Source organism: Pongo pygmaeus, chromosome 20 (assembly GCF_028885625.2).
Source record: "Pongo pygmaeus isolate AG05252 chromosome 20, NHGRI_mPonPyg2-v2.0_pri, whole genome shotgun sequence".
NCBI lineage: Eukaryota > Metazoa > Chordata > Mammalia > Primates > Hominidae > Pongo > Pongo pygmaeus.
In genome coordinates this window covers 24,261,679-24,280,033 of record NC_072393.2, presented here as the reverse complement: position 1 = coordinate 24,280,033, position 18,355 = coordinate 24,261,679, and the positions used below count along the sequence as shown (strand labels likewise).

The window sequence follows — 18,355 nt, the reverse complement described above, 5'->3', positions numbered from 1 at the left end:
TGGGTAGAGTTTTTGTGTCTTGGGCCTTCTGCCTTTGGGTGTGGTGGTAACAGGTAAACACATGGTGCTCAAATTATTAAAGGCAAATTCTCAAAATGCAGATATAATTAGTCCAGAAAATCTAATCTGAGAAAGAATTCGAGAGGAGGAGGAGAAAGAGAAAAATGGCTTTTTTTCAGCTAAACATGTCTCAGATTAAGACCTGTGTCCACTCTGCCTCGTGGAATGCCACGTGTTTAGTACTTGCAAATTTTTACTTCTATACCTGTGTTTTTTCTCCCTAATGAGTTTGTCTTAACTACTTTTTAAAATGCTTATGATAAACCAGGCGTGGTGGCTCACATCTGTAATCCCAGTACTTTGGGAGGCCGAGGTGGGCAGATCACCTGCGGTTGGCAGTTCGAGACCAGCCTGACCAACATGGAGAAACCCTGTCTCTACGAAAAATACAAAATTAGCTGCGCGTGGTGATGCATGCCTGTAATCCCAGCTACTCGGGAGGCTGAGGCAGGAGAATCGCTTGAACCCGGGAGGCAGAGGTTGTGGTGAGCCGAGAGCATGCCATTGCACTCCAGCCTGGGCAACAACAAGAGCAAAACTGCATCTCAAAAAAAAAAAACTTATGATAGTCAAGGATCTCTGAAAAATATTTCTTTTCTATCTACCAGAGCCTTCTCTGCATGATGGCTTCTTATATGCCATGCAGAATTCTCACCATGAATTTGTGATCTGCAATATTAAAAATGTTCTCTTTGTGGCTGTTGAACATGGAAAGGTGTGGATAATCTATTTCTATGGAGAAAACCTGGGATTCTTAGTAAAGATGGAGAACGTATAATGTTGAGGTTCTTTTTTGTTTATTATCTCTGTGCATTACAGGATTAAGAAAGTGCTCATTTAAACAGGATGGCATTTATTACCCAGAAAGTTTGGAAAAAATTATCAGGATATACCTGCTTATTAGGGTGTTAAAGAAAGTACTTAAAATCACTATTAAAAATTGTAGAACACGGAAGATACCTGTATCTTGAACTTTCCAGGCAACTGATATTTTCTTATGGTTAAATTGAGACTGTGATTTACTTTAGTGGGGGCAGTATCTCAGTAGTGATGCTGTGTCCTTCTGGGTGCATCAGCATACTGTAGAAACTTGTCCTAGTGCGATTGATATTAATAACTCATTTGCTTAATAAGCTCTCTTACAGATTTTTTCACTACAGAGTTATTTTTCTCTTCATCAGTAAGTATCTTTATGCAGATGATGTGCATAAAACATCACATTTAATCTGGCAGCTGCCCTTTTTTTTAGGTTTTCTTTGCATTGATCTTTTTTAGGTAAGTGAAAGCTCTCATCTTTGTTTACAGGCCAGAAAAACTGAAAAAAACACAGGCTGTTCCACTTACTGGATGTTTAACAGAACAGTCTTTTGGAGTCAAAACATTGGCATTACTAGTGAACTTTTTAGAAATTCAGTAACTCAGACTTTATGTCAGATCTCCTGAAAAAATAATCTGCATTAACAAGATGTCTAGTTTATCATACACATTAAAATTTGAGTGGTACTGGCCGGGCATGGTTGCTCACACCTGTAATCCCAGCACTTTGGTAGGCCGAGGCAGGCGGATCACGAGGTCAGGAGATCGAGACCATCCTGGCTAACACGGTGAAACCCTGTCTCTACTAAAAATACAAAAAATTAGCCGGGCGGGTGGTGGCGGGTGCCTGTAGTCCCAGCTACTTGGGAGGCTGAGGCAGGAGAATCGTGGAACCCGGGAGGCGGAGCTTGCAGTGAGCTAAGATTGCACCACTGCACTCCAGCCTGGGCAACAGAGTGAGACTCTGTCTCAAAAAAAAAAAAAAAAAAAAATTTGAGTGGTACCTTCTAACTCAACATGTCTATTTTGTCTGAAATATATAAACAACTATGCCTTTTTCATCTGAAAAAAATACACAACTCGTTCTGTGTTATGTAAATATAGCACTCAAAAATGTACTTGTTAGTGTTTATGCCCTCAATTTTACACTTTATCATCTAGACAAGTATCATATATACACTGATGTCGTGGATATTATGCCAGTCTCTTTTCTCAGAGTTAGAGAATACATTACAAAACGTTTGTGTGTTGACAATTATTTTATTGGATAATTTCAGCCACTCTTATAAGTCAGAACCAGTTCTAGTCACTTTCTGATTTTACCTTGAGTCAAATGAAAAATTCTGCCCATAGCCACTTTGTAAATATGTGTGTTTGTGTGTGTTTTCCAGGGACTGTTGACATTTAGGGATGTGGCCATAGAATTCTCTCTGGAGGAGTGGCAATGTCTGGACACTGCACAGCAGAATTTATATAGGAATGTGATGTTAGAGAACTACAGAAACCTGGCCTTCCTGGGTAAGGAAAACTTTAATACTAAGTTTCTAATATAAACTAATGGTTTTATTTCTTTTCTTTTTTTTTTTTCTTTTTTTTCTTTTTTTTTGAGATAGAGTCTTGCTCTGTTGCCCAGACTGGAGTGCAGTGGCGAGATCTCAGCTCATTGCAAGCTCTGCCTCCCAGGTTCACACCATTCTCCTGACTCAGCCTCCCGAGTGACTGGGACTACAGGCACCCACCACTGTGCCCGGCTAATTTTTTTTTTTGTATTTTTAGGAGAGACGGGGTTTCACTGTGTTAGCCAGGATGGTCTCGATCTCCTGACCTCATGATCTGCCCGCCTCAGCCTCCCAGAGTGCTGGGATTACAGGCTTCATTTCTTTTTTGTAGAATGTTTTCTGGAAATTTATGCTTTCAGATTTCTGTTTTCAAGAAAATCCTGGGGATTTGTTTGTTTAGAAAAGAATTTCTTCAAGATGTTTCATCTTGACCTGAACTTTCCACATTCCTGAGCTGATCTGTGTCCTTCACTTTAGATTAGTGGTAATTTCAGAAGTTTTGTGGCATAAAATACTGTTACTCACACCTTAAAATCTAATTGCCATCACCAGTTTTTGATTCAGTAGTACCAAGCAGTAAAATTAAGAACTTATAAAATTAAAATACCTTCTAAATATTTAAACATTTCTGTTACAAATTAGTATATTGGGACAAATTTATTAAAATATTCTATTATATGCTCTTTACTGAGCACATTACTAAGTTGGCAATTGGAGAATATGAGCAAGATTCATGTTAGTTATTTTTAATAAAACAGGTATTGCTGTCTCTAAGCCAGACCTGATTACTTGTCTGGAGCAAGGAAAAGAGCCCTGGAATATGAAACAACATGAGATGGTGGATGAACCTCCAGGTAGGTGAGAGTGAATACAACAGATGACATGGATGAGAGGCCCAAAGTCAAAAAGAAAGCAGGTCTTTAAAGTGATCTGAAAAGCTGTGTTCCAAAGGAAATAGTTTCTGGGAAGCCTGAATTTTTTTTTTAATTATGCTCTCACTTCTGTTAATCCTTATAAAATCTCTAAGAATTCTACTTTCCCTTCAATGATCTTTCTTCAAGTTTACAGTGACAGCCAGAGTACTGTTCATGGCATACAAAAGAGTTCACAATCTGACTTCTTTTTTCTTGTTTTTGTGGACAGACAGATATCTGCGTAATTTTGAGATACTCTATTCTAAACTGTTTCTTAAGTTCTTTTTTTTTGCATTATGTCTGAAATGCGTGAGAGTAGTGGTTTCTGTTCCACTGGGTTTTTTTGTTTGTTTGTTTATTTTTCTGCACATTTCATCCTGTTTTCATTATTATGGTCTTGAAATATTGTTTGAAATTATAAATTTGATGTCTTTCTGCTTGTTCTTTTTCTTCAAGATTGCTTTGGCTATTCAAAGTTTATTGTAGTTTCATGTACATTTTAGGATTGTATGTTTCATTACTGTGAAGGAAAAACAATGGAATTCTGATAGGGAGTTTATTGAATCTATAGATCACTTTGGATAACATGACAGTTTCACAATACTTTTTCTTTCAATAAAAGTAAAATATTTTTAAATTTATTTGTGTTCTCTCTAATTTTTTTCATTGATGTATCTTTCACTTAAAAGATTTATGAGCTCCTTGGTTAAATTTGTTCTAAAATTGATTTTTTCATTGCTATTGTAATTAACACTTTTTTTTCCTCTATTTTATCAGATAGTTCGTTTTAAGTGTATGGAACCGTAACTTACTCTTGTATGTTAATTTTACATTTTGCTAATTAACTGAGTGTATTCATTAGTTTAAACAGGTTTTAAAGTACTATTCATTTATATATATATAAGATTACATGATCTACAAAAAGCAACATTTTACTTACTGGTCTTCAATTTCAATGACTTTAAATTTTTCTTTTGATTGTTTCGTCTTCCACATACTTTCAGTGCTATGTTAAAATAGAAGCATTAACAATAAGAAAAATAGTTTTGCATTGGTGACTGTAAACTTGAAGGAGCAAACACTTGTTCAAGTATTTATAAACTGGTTTCAGAAAGTAAAAATCTATTTTTGTTGGGTCCTCAGAGTGATAGAATGTCCTCTGGGTTTGTAGTGAAGAGGGGTTGTAGCTTGGTCTTAAGTCTGCTGGGTTTGCACAAGGGTCCACCTTTAGTTGTGTTGTTAAAAGGGGCTTGGATAGTTGTAATTCTCATTTAATTATTGGACAGAGTGAATATCCTTCAGGACTTTGCTGTGCAGGACAGACCCAAGGGCAGGTTTCTGCAGTCAGGTCTGCAATATGGTGGGCTTTATATGAGGATGTGGATGAGCATGGCTTTCATCGAGTGCAAGAGAGTATTTTCCCAGGTTACTTTGGATTTCGACATAGGCAGAACTGGCCATGCACTGTGGCTCAGGGAGCTGGAACTGAATCATGGAACTGCTTCAGGGACCACAGTAAAGGCCAAAGTCTGCAGGCCTGCCAGCATGGCTATAAGTGGGTGTCTTCCTCCAGGCCTCTGGAAGGGCAGGACCTCCCCCAGTCTGTGGCTGGGAAGAGTTTGGGATGGTTACAGAGTACAGTTCAAAATTCTCAGTGGAACCAAGTTAGGTGGAACATTTTCTTGTCTGTAGCCAAAAATAGTAGTCCTGTCGTTTGCCACCTGAATGAGGGCTTGCCTTCTAAAAAGGATTACCTTCAATCTTGGGCTTCAGCAGAGTTTCATAACTCCCTTCCTGGATCTCAGAGCTCTCTTAAAGGCACTTATTTTTGAGATGGGGTCTTGCAACATAACCCAGGCAGGTCTTAATATTTTGACCGGAAGCAATTCTCCAACTTTAATGTACCGTGTAGCTGTCATGACAGGTGTGAACCATGATGCCTGGTTCTCTCACAAACACATTTTTGTCAGGAATGGCTGACAAATTTTCTTGCTGTCAGGAGATAAGCAAATAGGGCACCTTTAATTTTTTTATCTTATTAATGTCACTCTTCATATAAATTTTTATTTTTATTTTCTAATTCAAATTTGTCTGTAGTTTTGGATTCAGACATTTAGGACAATATACTAGAATGTACATGTTGTGCCTGAGTTAGATAATTAGTGTACAGGCAGGCAAATAGGAATTACAGAATTTTCAGCCACTTTTGTCAGCCTATAACTAAATAATAACATAATTTATTCCTCAAATATTTGTTTTATACATGAAGCTCTAACCATATTTTGCTAAATATATACGTAATTTAGCAATTTAAGGCTATAGTTGGTTCTAAACTTGGATTACAGTAGTTTTATTTTGTGTAAAAATAGCACATATTTAAAACAAAAATTGACACTAGTTTCTTTTAAATGCTTATCTATTAAGTTTCTCATTAGCATCTCCTATTTATGATTGTACTACATTTTCTCTGGGATTTTATTGCCATACAATAGATACCAGTAATTTAAAATGCCTGCCTTCCATGACTGCACAGTTAGTCAAACATTGCAGTTTTCTAGACAAATTATTTGTTAATGTACATTAATGTTGCCAACTAGATTTTATGAGTAAGCATTTCTTTCATTATTTTCTTGCAGTTCTACATTAGTGTGTTTTTTAGTGTAAGTTTCTTAATATCAGTTTATTGTTTTTTGGTTTTACTTATGTATTATAATTTTAGACAATTTGCAATTCTGTTTGTATACTTTAAGTCAGTGTGGGATTTAATTAAAAGATAAATGAGCCATATGTCTATCACAATCAGATTATATATATGTGTGTGTTTTTATGTCTGCAAATATGACCCCAATTTTGGTTATAGCTTATCTTGTACATATTCTTTCTTATCTCATTTTTTTCTTCTTTTTTGTTTTTGAGATGGAGTTTTGCTCTTGTTGCCGAGGCTGGAGTGCAATGCATGATCTTGGCTCACTGCAGCCTCCACCTCCCAGATTCAAGCGATTCTCTTGCCTCAGCCTCTGATGTACCTGGGATATCAGGCATGTGCCACCATGCCCTGCTAAATTTTGTATTTTTCTTTTAGTAGAGACAGGGTTTCTCTCATGTTGGTTAGGCTGGTCTTGAACTCCTGACCTCAGGTGATCTGCCTGCCTTGGCCTCTCAAAGTGCTGGGATTACAGGTGTGAGCCACCTTGCCCAGCCTCTTAGTTCACTTTCAATGTTGGTTTTATCTTGTCTAAGTGAGTAGCCTTTGAAATAGCATTATTTTCACCATGTGTTTAATGATAAATATGTATTTCCTTTGTGTGAAAAACAGTTTTTGTGATTTGAAGGTAATTTTCAAGAAAATTTATAATTCTTTATTTTTTCTAGTTTTTTCAAAAATAATTGTTGTAAAAACACATAACATATAATTTACCTTCTTAAATCTATTTCAGTGTACATGTCAGGGCCAGGCATGGTGGTGGCTCACTTCTGTAAGACCAGGATTTTGAGAGGCCAGGACAGGAAGATTGCTTGAGCCCAAAAGTTTGAGACCAGCCTGGGCAAAATATGGAGACACCCTCTCTACAAACATTTTTATATAAGAAATAGCCAGGCATGATGGTGTTTACCTGTGGTCCCAGCTACTTGAGAGATTGAGGGACAGGATTATTTGAGCCTGGGAGTGTAAGGCTGCAGTGAGCCATAATGTGCCACTGCACTCAAGCTTGTGTGACAGATTGAGACCCTGTCTCAAAAAAAAAAAAACAAAACTGTGTATTTCAGACCTGTTAACTATATTAACATTGTTATGCAAAAGATTTCTAGAAATTTTACGTCTTGCAAAATTAAAATGCAATGTCCATTAAATAACATGTGACCATTTTATGCTCTCTCTGGCCCTTGACAAACACCCTTCCGCTTTCTGTTTTTATGAGTGCGACTATTTTATATATCTTAGTGAAATCATAACATTCATCATTTCGTTACTAGCTTATTTCAGTTGACATAATCTCAAAGTGTATCTTCAAATGTGACAAGTTTTTTGTTTTTTTTTTTTAAGGTTGAATAATACTCCATTGTATCAAATATGTCTTCAGGGTCCTATGATGCATATTTTAGATATAGATTCATAAATGGAATTGCTGTATTTGATAATAATTTTATTTAAAGTACGTATATAACATTATAAAATAATGGCTGCATCCTGCTTTCCACCAACAATCAATATAAGTTTTTTTTTTTTTTTTGGAAACAAATTCTTGCTCTGTCGCCCAGGGTGGAGTGCAATGGCACGATCCTATCACACTCCAACCTCTGCCTCCTGGGTTCAAGCGATTCTCCTGCCTCAGCCTCCTGACTAGCTGGTATTACAGGCACACGTCACCACACCTGGGTAATTTTTGTATTTTTAGTAGAGACAGGGTTTCACCATGTTAAGCAGGCTGGTCTTGAACTCCTGACCTTGTGATCTGCCTGCCGCAGCCTCCCAAAGTGCTGGGATTAAAGGTGTGAGCCACTGTGCCCAGCCAAGGGTTTCATTTTGATTGCATTATCAACAGCTTTGGTGTTTTTAAAAAATTGATAGTGACCATTTAAGTGGGTGTGAGGGGATTTTGATTTTCATTGTGGTTTTAATGCATTTCTCTACAAATTAGTAATTTTGTGTGTCCTTTCAAATTTTTTTGTGTTTTTTTATGAAAATTTATTTTAATTATTTGTCTATTTCTAAATAAAGTTATTTAACTTTATTGTTCCATTTTAAAAGTTGTTTATATTTTTTGGATATTCACTCTTATCACATGTAATTTGTAAATATTTTCATCCATTTTCTAGGAGGCATTATTTCTCTACTAAATGTTTACTTAAATATGCAGAAATTTTGAAGTGTAGTGTAGTTAAATTATTCTGTTTTTTTCTTTGTTGCTCATGCATTTAATGTTGTATCTAAGAATTTTGCACCAAGACTAATGTCATGTGTTTCATATAGAGAGAGAGACACGGAGTTTCGCTCTGTCACCCAGGCTGGAGTGTAATGGCGCGATCTCGGCTTACTGCAACACCCGCCTCCTGGGTTCAAGCGATTCTTCTGCCTCAGTCTCCTGAGTAGCTGAGACTACAGGTGCATGCCACCTCGCCTGGCTAATTTTTATATTTTTAGTAGAGACAGGTTTTCACCGTCTTGGTCAGGCTGGTCTGGTCTTGAACTCCTGACCTCATGATCCACCTATCTCGGCCTCCCAAAGTGCTGGGATTACAGGCATGAGCCACAGTGCCCTGCCTCCCCTATATGTGTTTAAGAGATTAAAATTTATGTGGCTGGGCCTTGTGGCCCAGTGCTTTGGGAGGCCGAGGCGGGTGGATCACAGGTCAAGATTTCGAGACCAGCCTGGCCAACATGGTGAAACCCCGTCTCTACTAAAAATACATAAATTAGCCAGACGCTGTGCCCGGTGCCTGTAATCCCAGCTACTTGGGTGGCTGCACTCCAGCCTGGGCAACAGCGAGTCTCCATCTCAAAAACAACAACAACAACAAAGTTACCTTCTTATGTCTAATTAAAAGATTTTCACATATGGTTTAAGGAAATAATCTTTATTTTATCAGAATGGATATTCAGTTTTTAACAGAATTTTTTGAAAAGATTATCTTCCATTGTGTGCTCATGTCAATTTTGTGGGAGATTATTTGGCCATATACAGAAGGGTTCATTTCTGGGCTCTCTACTCTGTTCTTTCATCTGGTTATCTGTCTTTGTGTGAGTACCTCATTGTTTTTGTTATTGTTGCTTTTAATACGTTTCAAAATCAGAAGTTATAATGCCTCTTTTTTTTTCCGTGGGTGTTTGTCTATAGTTCATAACAAAATTTTAACATCTCAAACAGTATTTCTTTTAAAAACTACTGTTGGGATTTTTATAAAGATTATATTGAATTTGTGTACCACTGTAGGTTGTACTGACATCTTTGAAAAATTAATTTTTTTTATTCCTGAGCAAAAATATGTTGAAGAGTTTTTTATTTTCATGTATTTTTGGATTTCTCAGTTTTAATCTCCAGTTTAATTTAATTTTGGTCAGAAAACACAAAGTGGATAACATTGATCTTCTTAAATTTATTTGTTGTTTTTTTGTGTTTGTTGTTTTTGTTTGGAGACAGGATCTTACTCTGTCACCCAGGCTGGAGTGTATTGGCATAATCTTGACTCACTGCAGCCTCAACCTACTGGGCTCAAGTTATCTTTCCACCTAAGTCTCTCAAGTAGTTGAAACTACAAACAAAGTACCATGCCTGAATAATTATTTGATTATTTTGTGGGGATAGGGTCTCACTATGTTGCCCAGGCTGGCCTGAAACTTTTAGCTCTAAGTGATCCTCACACCTTGGTCTCTCTAAGTGTTGGGATTATAGGCATGAGCTACACCACCCACCTGGCATTCTTAAATTTAATAAAACTTAGTATGTGTCGTAACAGAATACACCAGGTGCAAATAAGAATATTGTGTATTCCCTTGCTTTTGACTGAAAAGTTTTGTACGTGTCTGTTAAACCTAGTTGGTCTATAATATGGTTTTGATGTTGATGTTACTCAAACCTTATGCTGCAATGTAATTCTTGATGTTAGATGTTGGACCTGGTAGGAGGTGTTTGGGTCATGGGGCAGAGTCCTTATGAATAGTTTGGCACCATCCTCTTGGTAATCAAAATGTGTGCACTTTATTAATTCAAAAGAAAGCTGGTTTATTAGAAGAACCTGGCTCCTTCACCTCATACTTGCTCTGTCTGTTATCATGTGGTGTGTACAGTTAATCTTCGCCTTCAACCATGATTGTAAGCTTGCTGACACTCTCACCAGAAGCAGATGCTGGCACAGACTTTTTATACAGTCTGCTGAATTGTGAGCCAAATAAACTTGTTTTTTTATAAATTATCTACTCTCAGGTATTCCTCTATATGCAGAATGATAAATACAGTGTATAATGTTGTCTAGGTTTTCTGTTTTCTTATTCATTTTTATATGAATCTTCTATTTATTATTGAAAATGGGATTTTGGTGTCTACAATTACCATTTTTATTCTGTTTTAAATATTCTACAGAAGATCTTTAAGGATTTTAAGCATCATCATTATGATAGTAAAGATTTCTATATTTGTCTGTATATTTACATTTAATAGAGAGCTTTATTTTATATATGGTTTTATGATACTGTCCAGTATTTCTTTTTAAACAAAACTGACTCATTTTAGCAACTCATATTAGCATTTCTTATTGTTATTTGCAGAGTCTCACATTACTCAGGCTGTTATGAAACTCCTGGTTTCTAGTGTTCTGACAGGCTTGCCTCCTAAAACTGTAGGATTACAGGCATGAGCCCACCCACGGTGCCTGGACACCATGTAGCATTTTTTTTTGTAGAACTGTGCTAGTGATGATGAACACTCTCACTTTTTATTTTGGAAATTTTTTATTTTCATCTTCTTTTTAAAGTGAAATAAATTTAAATCAAGTATTCTTGGTTAGAGTTTTTTTTTCTTTTATTACATCAAAATTTGGGAATTTCTCACCTTTTTTTATTTTCAAGTAATCTCTGTATTATTTTTCCCATATTCTTCTAAGATTTTTTAATGAATATGTTAATCTAGTTGATGGTGTCTAATAAAGTTTACATTCCATGTTTTAATTTGGTTTTGCAATTTTATATTTTTGTGTTATATATTTTAGTGTATGCCACTACACATCTGTTAATTGTGCTTTGATATTTTAGTATAATAATTGTGCATGTCAATATTTAACTTTATGCAATTTAAGACAGTCTGGAGCAAAATCAAATATGATTGAGCCATATGTCTTTTTCCAATAGAATTATCTCTATGTTTGTTTGCCTGTATAAATGTTATCGTATTTTTTATAACTTGTATATTTGTTGTGTGGATTTGTTGTGAATGATTTTCTAATCCTGCGTAGCTGAGTAGTCATGAAATTCTTATAATTTCAACATCCTATTTATTTCTGAATCTATATGTTTTTTTATGGGAGAAACACTTTTAAATGTGAATATAATTTAAAACTATCATAACTCTGTACTTTTAGTTATTATTATTTTTACTTGTCAAAAAAACAAAACAAAATTTACCAGAAACTATATTTAAATGTTTAGTCATATTAATCATCTTGAAATTTTCATGCAACATATTGCTAAAATGTTTTTATCTTGCAAGCTAAATCTTAATACATATTAAACAACTACCATTTTTTTTTTTTCTTTCTTGAGACGAAATTGCTCTTGTTGCCCAGGCTGGAGTGCAATGTCGTGATCTCGGCTCACCACAACCTCTGCCTCCTGGGTTCAAGTGATTCTCCTGCCTCAGTCTTTGAGTAGCTGAGATTACAGGCATGTGCCACCACGCACAGCTAATTTTGTATTTTTAGTAGAGGGAGGTTTTCTCCATGTTGGTCAGGCTGGTCTCGAACTCCTGACCTCGTAATCTGCCTCAGCCTCCCAAGTAGCTGGGATTACAGGCGTGTGTCACCACACCTGGCTAATTTTTGTAGTTTTAGTAGAGACAGGGTTGCACCATGTTGGCCAGGCTGGCCTTGAACTCCTGACCTTAGGTGATCTGTCCTTGGCCTCCCAAAGTGCCTAAAATACAGGTGTGAGCCACCATGCCTGGCCTGGCCTGACACATCACTTTTATTTTGCAGCTTCAAAGATTTTTTTTGTCTGTGACTTTTGAAATTGTGCTTGTGTATGTGTTTGTTATAAATATCTTTCTGTGATCCTAGTTTGTTGAGCTTCTTTATTTTTACATCATTTTTTTCTTACTTTTAGGATCTATCAGTTTTTATATTTTTACCTCCACAATTTCTGGTTTTGTGAAATCTTAAATATTTTTGTTCTCATCCTCATTTTTCTGATTTTCCATAGTTGTCTCTGTTCCTATTTTAATCAGTATTATTCAATTTATTACCAATTCATAAAATTAATGTATACATCTTTTTTATGGTTTCTTTCAGAAAATTTTATAATATTTTGGTGGGATCATATTGCCCTATTTTGTATACATTGTAATCTTTGATTGAGATTTGGACATTTATAAAAAGCTAACTGTCGAAGTCTTTATAATGTAGTTTTGTCCTGGCATAGTTTGAAAACAACTGTCTTGTCTAATGATTATGGGAATTTCTCAAATATGTTCTTAGGGTATGTGTTGTCTGAAATTTTGTGTTTATGTTTTAATTAAGAGTGTTTACTCATGTTACTTTGTAGGAGTCAGTAATCACTTGCTATGCCTGTTTCCTTTCTGTGCTACTGCAGTCTTTCTGCTGCTGTAACATTTTTCTTTGGTCTCAGCAGACTCAAACTTTCATTCCAAATTATGCCACAGTTTCTTTCAACACTTTATGTCATAAGAGATGGAAATCAGTGTCAGGAAAAGCCCCTAAAAGCTATAAATAAAAATGAATGGGCTACTATTTCACCGTTCTTTTAAAACAGAAATCAGGAGTTGGCAATTTACTTCTAAAGGCACTGTTATAATGGGAAGCAGGAAAAGCTGTGTCGAGTAAATTTAACAGACTTTTCTTTTTTTTCTGTGTGGTTTTTTTGCATTGTGCTCCCCTGAGACACTGCACACACTTAACTCATTCATAAATTTTCCATAGATGTAATTTGATCTGTATGTTTTTGTTACATATATATGTCTATGAAAGAATTAGGGCCTGTGCAGGATAATGGTGTGAACCCAGGAGGCGGGGCTTCCACTGAGGCAAGATCACGCCGCTGCACTCCAGCCTGGGTGACAGAGCGAGACTCCGTCTCAAAAAAAAAAAAAAAAAACAAAACAAAAATAGAATTAGGGCCTGTGGTATTTTGCAGTGCCATATTGTTTACATAGTTTGTATATTTTGTAGGTAAGATTTTTAAACTATATTCATGTGAGTCTAGTGAGTGGAGTAATTTATTATTTTTAATTCTTTTTTCAGGTATATGTCCTCATTTTGCTCAAGACTTTTGGCCAGAGCAGAGCATGGAAGATTCTTTTCAAAAAGTATTACTGAGAAAATATGAAAAATGTGGATGTGAGACTTTACAGTTAAGAAAAGGTTGTAAAAGTGTGAATGAGTGTAAGGTGCACAAAGAAGGTTATAATAAACTTAACCAGTGTCTCACAACTGCCCAGAGCAAAGTATTTCAATGTGGTAAATATTTGAAAGTCTTCTATAAATTTTTAAATTCAAACAGACATACGGTAAGACATACTGGAAAGAAATGCTTCAAATGTAAAAAATGTGTCAAATCATTTTGCATCCGTTTACACAAAACCCAACATAAATGCGTTTATATTACAGAGAAGTCCTATAAATGTAAAGAATGTGAAAAAACCTTTCATTGGTCCTCAACCCTTACTAATCATAAGAAAATTCATACTGAAGATAAACCCTACAAATGTGAAGAATGTGGCAAAGCTTTTAAGCAACTGTCAACCCTTACTACACACAAAATCATTTGTGCTGAAGAGAAAATCTACAAGTGTGAAGAATGTGGCAAAGCATTTCTATGGTCCTCAACCTTAACTAGACATAAGAGGTTACACACTCGAGAGAAGCCCTACAAATGTGAAGAATGTGGCAAAGCTTTTAGGCAATCCTCAACCCTTACTAAACATAAGATAATTCATACTGGAGAGAAACCCTGCAAATTTGAAGAATGTGGCAAAGCTTTTAGGCAATCCTTAACCCTTAATAAACATAAGATAATTCATAGTAGAGAGAAACCCTACAAATGTAAAGAATGTGGCAAAGCTTTTAAGCAATTCTCAACACTTACTACATATAAAATAATTCATGCTGGAAAGAAACTCTACAATTGTGAAGAATATGGCAAAGCTTTTAATCAATCCTCAAATCTTTCTACACATAAGATAATTCATACTGGAGAGAAGTCTTACAAGTGTGAAGAATGTGGCAAAGCATTTCTGTGGTCCTCAACCCTAACTAGACATAAGAGGATGCACACTGGAGAGAAGCCCTGCAAATGTGAAGAATGTGGCAAAGCTTTTAGCCATTCCTCAACCCTTGCTAAACACAAGAGAATTCATACTGGAGAGAAACCCTACAAATGTAAAGAATGTGGCAAAGCTTTTAGCAATTCCTCAACCCTTACTAATCATAAGATAACTCATACTGAAGAGAAACCCTACAAATGTAAAGAATGTGGCAAAGCTTTTAAGCGACTCTCAACCCTTACTAAACATAAAATAATACATGCTGGAGAGAAACTCTACAAATGTGAAGAATGTGGCAAAGCTTTTAATCGATCTTCAAATCTTACTACGCATAAGATAATTCATACTGGAGAGAAACCTTACAAGTGTGAAGAATGTGGCAAAGCATTTAACTGGTCCTCAAGCCTTACTAAACATAAAAGAATTCATACTCGAGAGAAACCCTTCAAATGTAAAGAATGTGGCAAAGCATTTATATGGTCTTCAACCCTAACTCGACATAAGAGGATACACACTGGAGAGAAGCCCTACAAATGTGAAGAATGTGGCAAAGCTTTTAGCCATTCCTCAACCCTTACTAAGCATAAGACAATTCATACTGGAGAGAAACCCTACAAATGTAAAGAATGTGGCAAAGCTTTTAAGCACCCCTCAACCCTTGCTAAACATAAAATAATACATGCTGGAGGGAAACTCTACAAATGTGAAGAATGTGGCATAGCTTTTAATCAATCTTCAAATCTTACTACACATAAGATAATTCATACTAAAGAGAAAACTTCAGAGAGTGAAGAATGTGACAAAGCATTTATCTGGTCCTCAACCCTTACTGAACATAAGAGGATTCATACCAGAGAGAAAACCTACAAATGTGAAGAATGTGGCAAAGCATTTAGCCAACCTTCACACCTTACTACACATAAGAGGATGCACACTGGAGAGAAACCCTACAAATGTGAAGAATGTGGCAAAGCTTTTAGCCAATCCTCAACCCTTACTACACATAAGATAATTCATACTGGACAGAAACCCTACAAATGTGAAGAATGTGGCAAAGCTTTTAGGAAATCTTCAACTCTTACTGAACATAAGATAATTCATACTGGAGAGAAGCCCTACAAATGTGAAGAATGTGGCAAAGCATTTAGCCAATCCTCAACCCTAACTAGACATACAAGGATGCACACTGGAGAGAAGCCATACAAATGTGAAGAATGTGGTAAAGCTTTTAATCGATCCTCAAAGCTTACTACACATAAGATAATTCATACTGGAGAGAAACCTTACAAGTGTGAAGAATGTGGCAAAGCATTTATATCATCCTCAACCCTAAATGGACATAAGAGAATTCATACTAGAGAGAAACCCTACAAATGTGAAGAATGTGGCAAAGCATTTAGCCAATCTTCAACCCTAACTAGACATAAGAGGTTGCACACTGGAGAGAAACCCTACAAATGTGCAGAATGTGGCAAAGCCTTTAGAGAGTGCTCAGCTCTTACTAAACATAAGATAATTCACACTGGAGAGAAACCCTACAAATGTGAAAAATGTGGCAAAGCCTTTAACCAGTCTTCAATCCTTACTAACCATAAGAAAATTCATACTAGAGAGAAACCCTACAAATGTAAAGAATGTGGCAAATCTTTTAACCGGTCTTCAACCTTTACTAAACATAAGGTAATTCATACTGGAGTAAAACTCTACAAATGTGAAGAATGTGGCAAATCCTTTTTCTGGTCCTCAGCCCTAACCAGACATAAGAAAATTCATACTGGACTGCAACCCTATAAACAGGAAAAATTTGGCAAAGCCTTTAACCAGTTTTCACACCTTACTACAGATAAGATAACTCATATTGGAGAGAAATCTTACAAGTGTGAATAATGTGGTAAAGTCTATAAAAAGTCCTGAATTCTTAACAGACATAAGATTATTCATACTGGAGAGAAACTCTACAAACCTGAAAGATGTGCCAATGCTTTTGACAAGTCAAACTTTTCTAAACATCAAGAAAATCATGCTGCTGAGAAATCCTAGAAATGTGAAGAATGTGACAAAGCCTCTAAATGATTGTCACACTTGATCATAGGTAAGAAAATTCATACTGGCGAAAACTACCAATGTGAACAATGTGGCCAAGCTTTGAACCAATGCTCATGCCTTAATGTATAGGAAAGCATTTATACTTGAGAAAACGTGTACAAATGTAGACAAAGTTAAAAAGCCATTAATACCTGCTCACATCGTACTCAAAATCAGAGCGTTCATACTAAATAAAAACATTAGAAGTGTAATTACTGTCAAAAGATCGATCAGAAAATATGTCTTTAAAGTACAGAAGAGTATTTATTTTGAAAAAGCATTACAAATATGAAGAGGCATTATTTATGACCTTTTCTATGGAAAGGTAAGAACATTAAAATGTAAGATGCATGATGAAAATTTAAGTAGAGAGGATCTTTATGGTTAACTTATAATATTGAGTGATGCATGAGGTAGGTGTTCAGATTAATATTCTGCATTATTATGAAAGAAAAACATTCTTAATTTTAGTTAAAATTTAGTATGATTTATTGTATTTTTATGAAATATATGCAGCGTATTTTTAACTTATAAATTACATGTGAACTTAACTTTTCAACTTAACAGTTTTAACATGTTAAATACTATGGTGAATTCAATGAAGTGTTATTATGCCAGTAACTTTAACCTATTCCACCTTACTCAAGGGTGTAGGTAAAAGATGGTAAAAATACACTATTTGGTGAGACAATGAACTGACATCTCTAGTAAATTTTTTTTGCCAGTGAATTTTAATTGCCATTAAGTTAAAGAATATTGTTCCTATAGGCTAAATTTTTATTTTTATTTTCACATTTAAATTTATTTTCCTTGATTTTTGTGGATACGTAATATGTGTACATATTATGCCATATATGGCATATTTTGATACGGGCATGCAATATATAACAATCACATTAGACTAAATGCGGTCTCCATTACCTCTAGCATTTATTCTTTGTATTACAAGCAATTCAATTCTACAGTTTGTTATTTTTAAATGTACAATTAAATTGTTATTGATTACAGGATTATTTTTATGGTCATAATAAAACTTATATACAAACATAAGTAAAATCCATACATTTCTGAGTCCCAAATAAATCTTTTTTAAATTTCTCATATATTTTTCTTTGAACATGTGGCCTCTGCCTGCAAGCACATATGGACTGTTAGTATTGATTTACATAGAGTTAAATATACACATCTGTTAGTCTAAAGATAAATCTTAGGTGTAAATAAATTATGGAGTGTGTTTGAGTATAAGTTTGAAACTATTTTTAGCAGAAAATAGCAATATTGGAACAAAATAAATCATTTTAAGAAGGTGTCATTTACTACAAAACAAAAATTCTCAAAAATGCTGAAAGCAAATTTATACTCTCTGCTTTGTATTGAATTTCTTGCTGTACAATCTTTTGGCTTATGGTTCAGAGTCTCCCCATGCAAATTCTGTTTTAACTTGACTGGTACTCATGCTAGACCCATAATTTTTGTTTGTTTAATAGGTTTTTTAGTTTGTTTAGTTGTTTTTTGTTGTTGTTGTTTGTTTGTTTTTGAGACAGAGTCTTAGTCTTTCTCCCAGGCTGGAGTGCAATGGTGCAATCTGGGCTCACTGCAACCTCCACCTTTCAGGTTCAAGCGGTTCTCCTGCCTCAGCCTCCTGAGTAGCTGAGATTACAGGCATGCATCACCATGCCCGGCTCATTTTTGTATTTTTAGTAGAGATGGGGTTTCACCATTTTGGTCAGGCTGGTCTCAAATTCCTGACCTCGTGATCCATCCATCTCAGCCTCCCAAAGTGCTGGATTACAGGCGTGAGCCACCTCGCCTGGACTAATTTTTGTATTTTTAGTAGAGACAGGGTTTCACCATGTTGGTCAAACTGGTCTCCAACTGGTGACCTTAGGTGATCCACTCACCTCGGCCTCCCAAAGTGCTGGGATTACAGGCA

At 35.6% G+C, this 18,355-nt stretch overlaps 1 protein-coding gene across 1 annotated transcript in view; it reads left to right on the top strand.

The window, feature by feature from the left end:
- Positions 1–17,514, top strand: part of ZNF91 (zinc finger protein 91) — a 37,073-nt gene extending 19,559 nt beyond the window's left edge. Inside the window, exons 2-4 of the mRNA XM_054465186.2 lie at positions 2,268–2,394; positions 3,194–3,289; positions 13,316–17,514. Coding sequence (XP_054321161.1) covers positions 2,268–2,394; positions 3,194–3,289; positions 13,316–16,224 — 3,132 coding nt within the window. The 3' untranslated portion in view covers positions 16,225–17,514. The remainder of the gene's footprint in view (positions 1–2,267; positions 2,395–3,193; positions 3,290–13,315) is intronic.
- Positions 17,515–18,355: the final 841 nt, after the last annotated feature.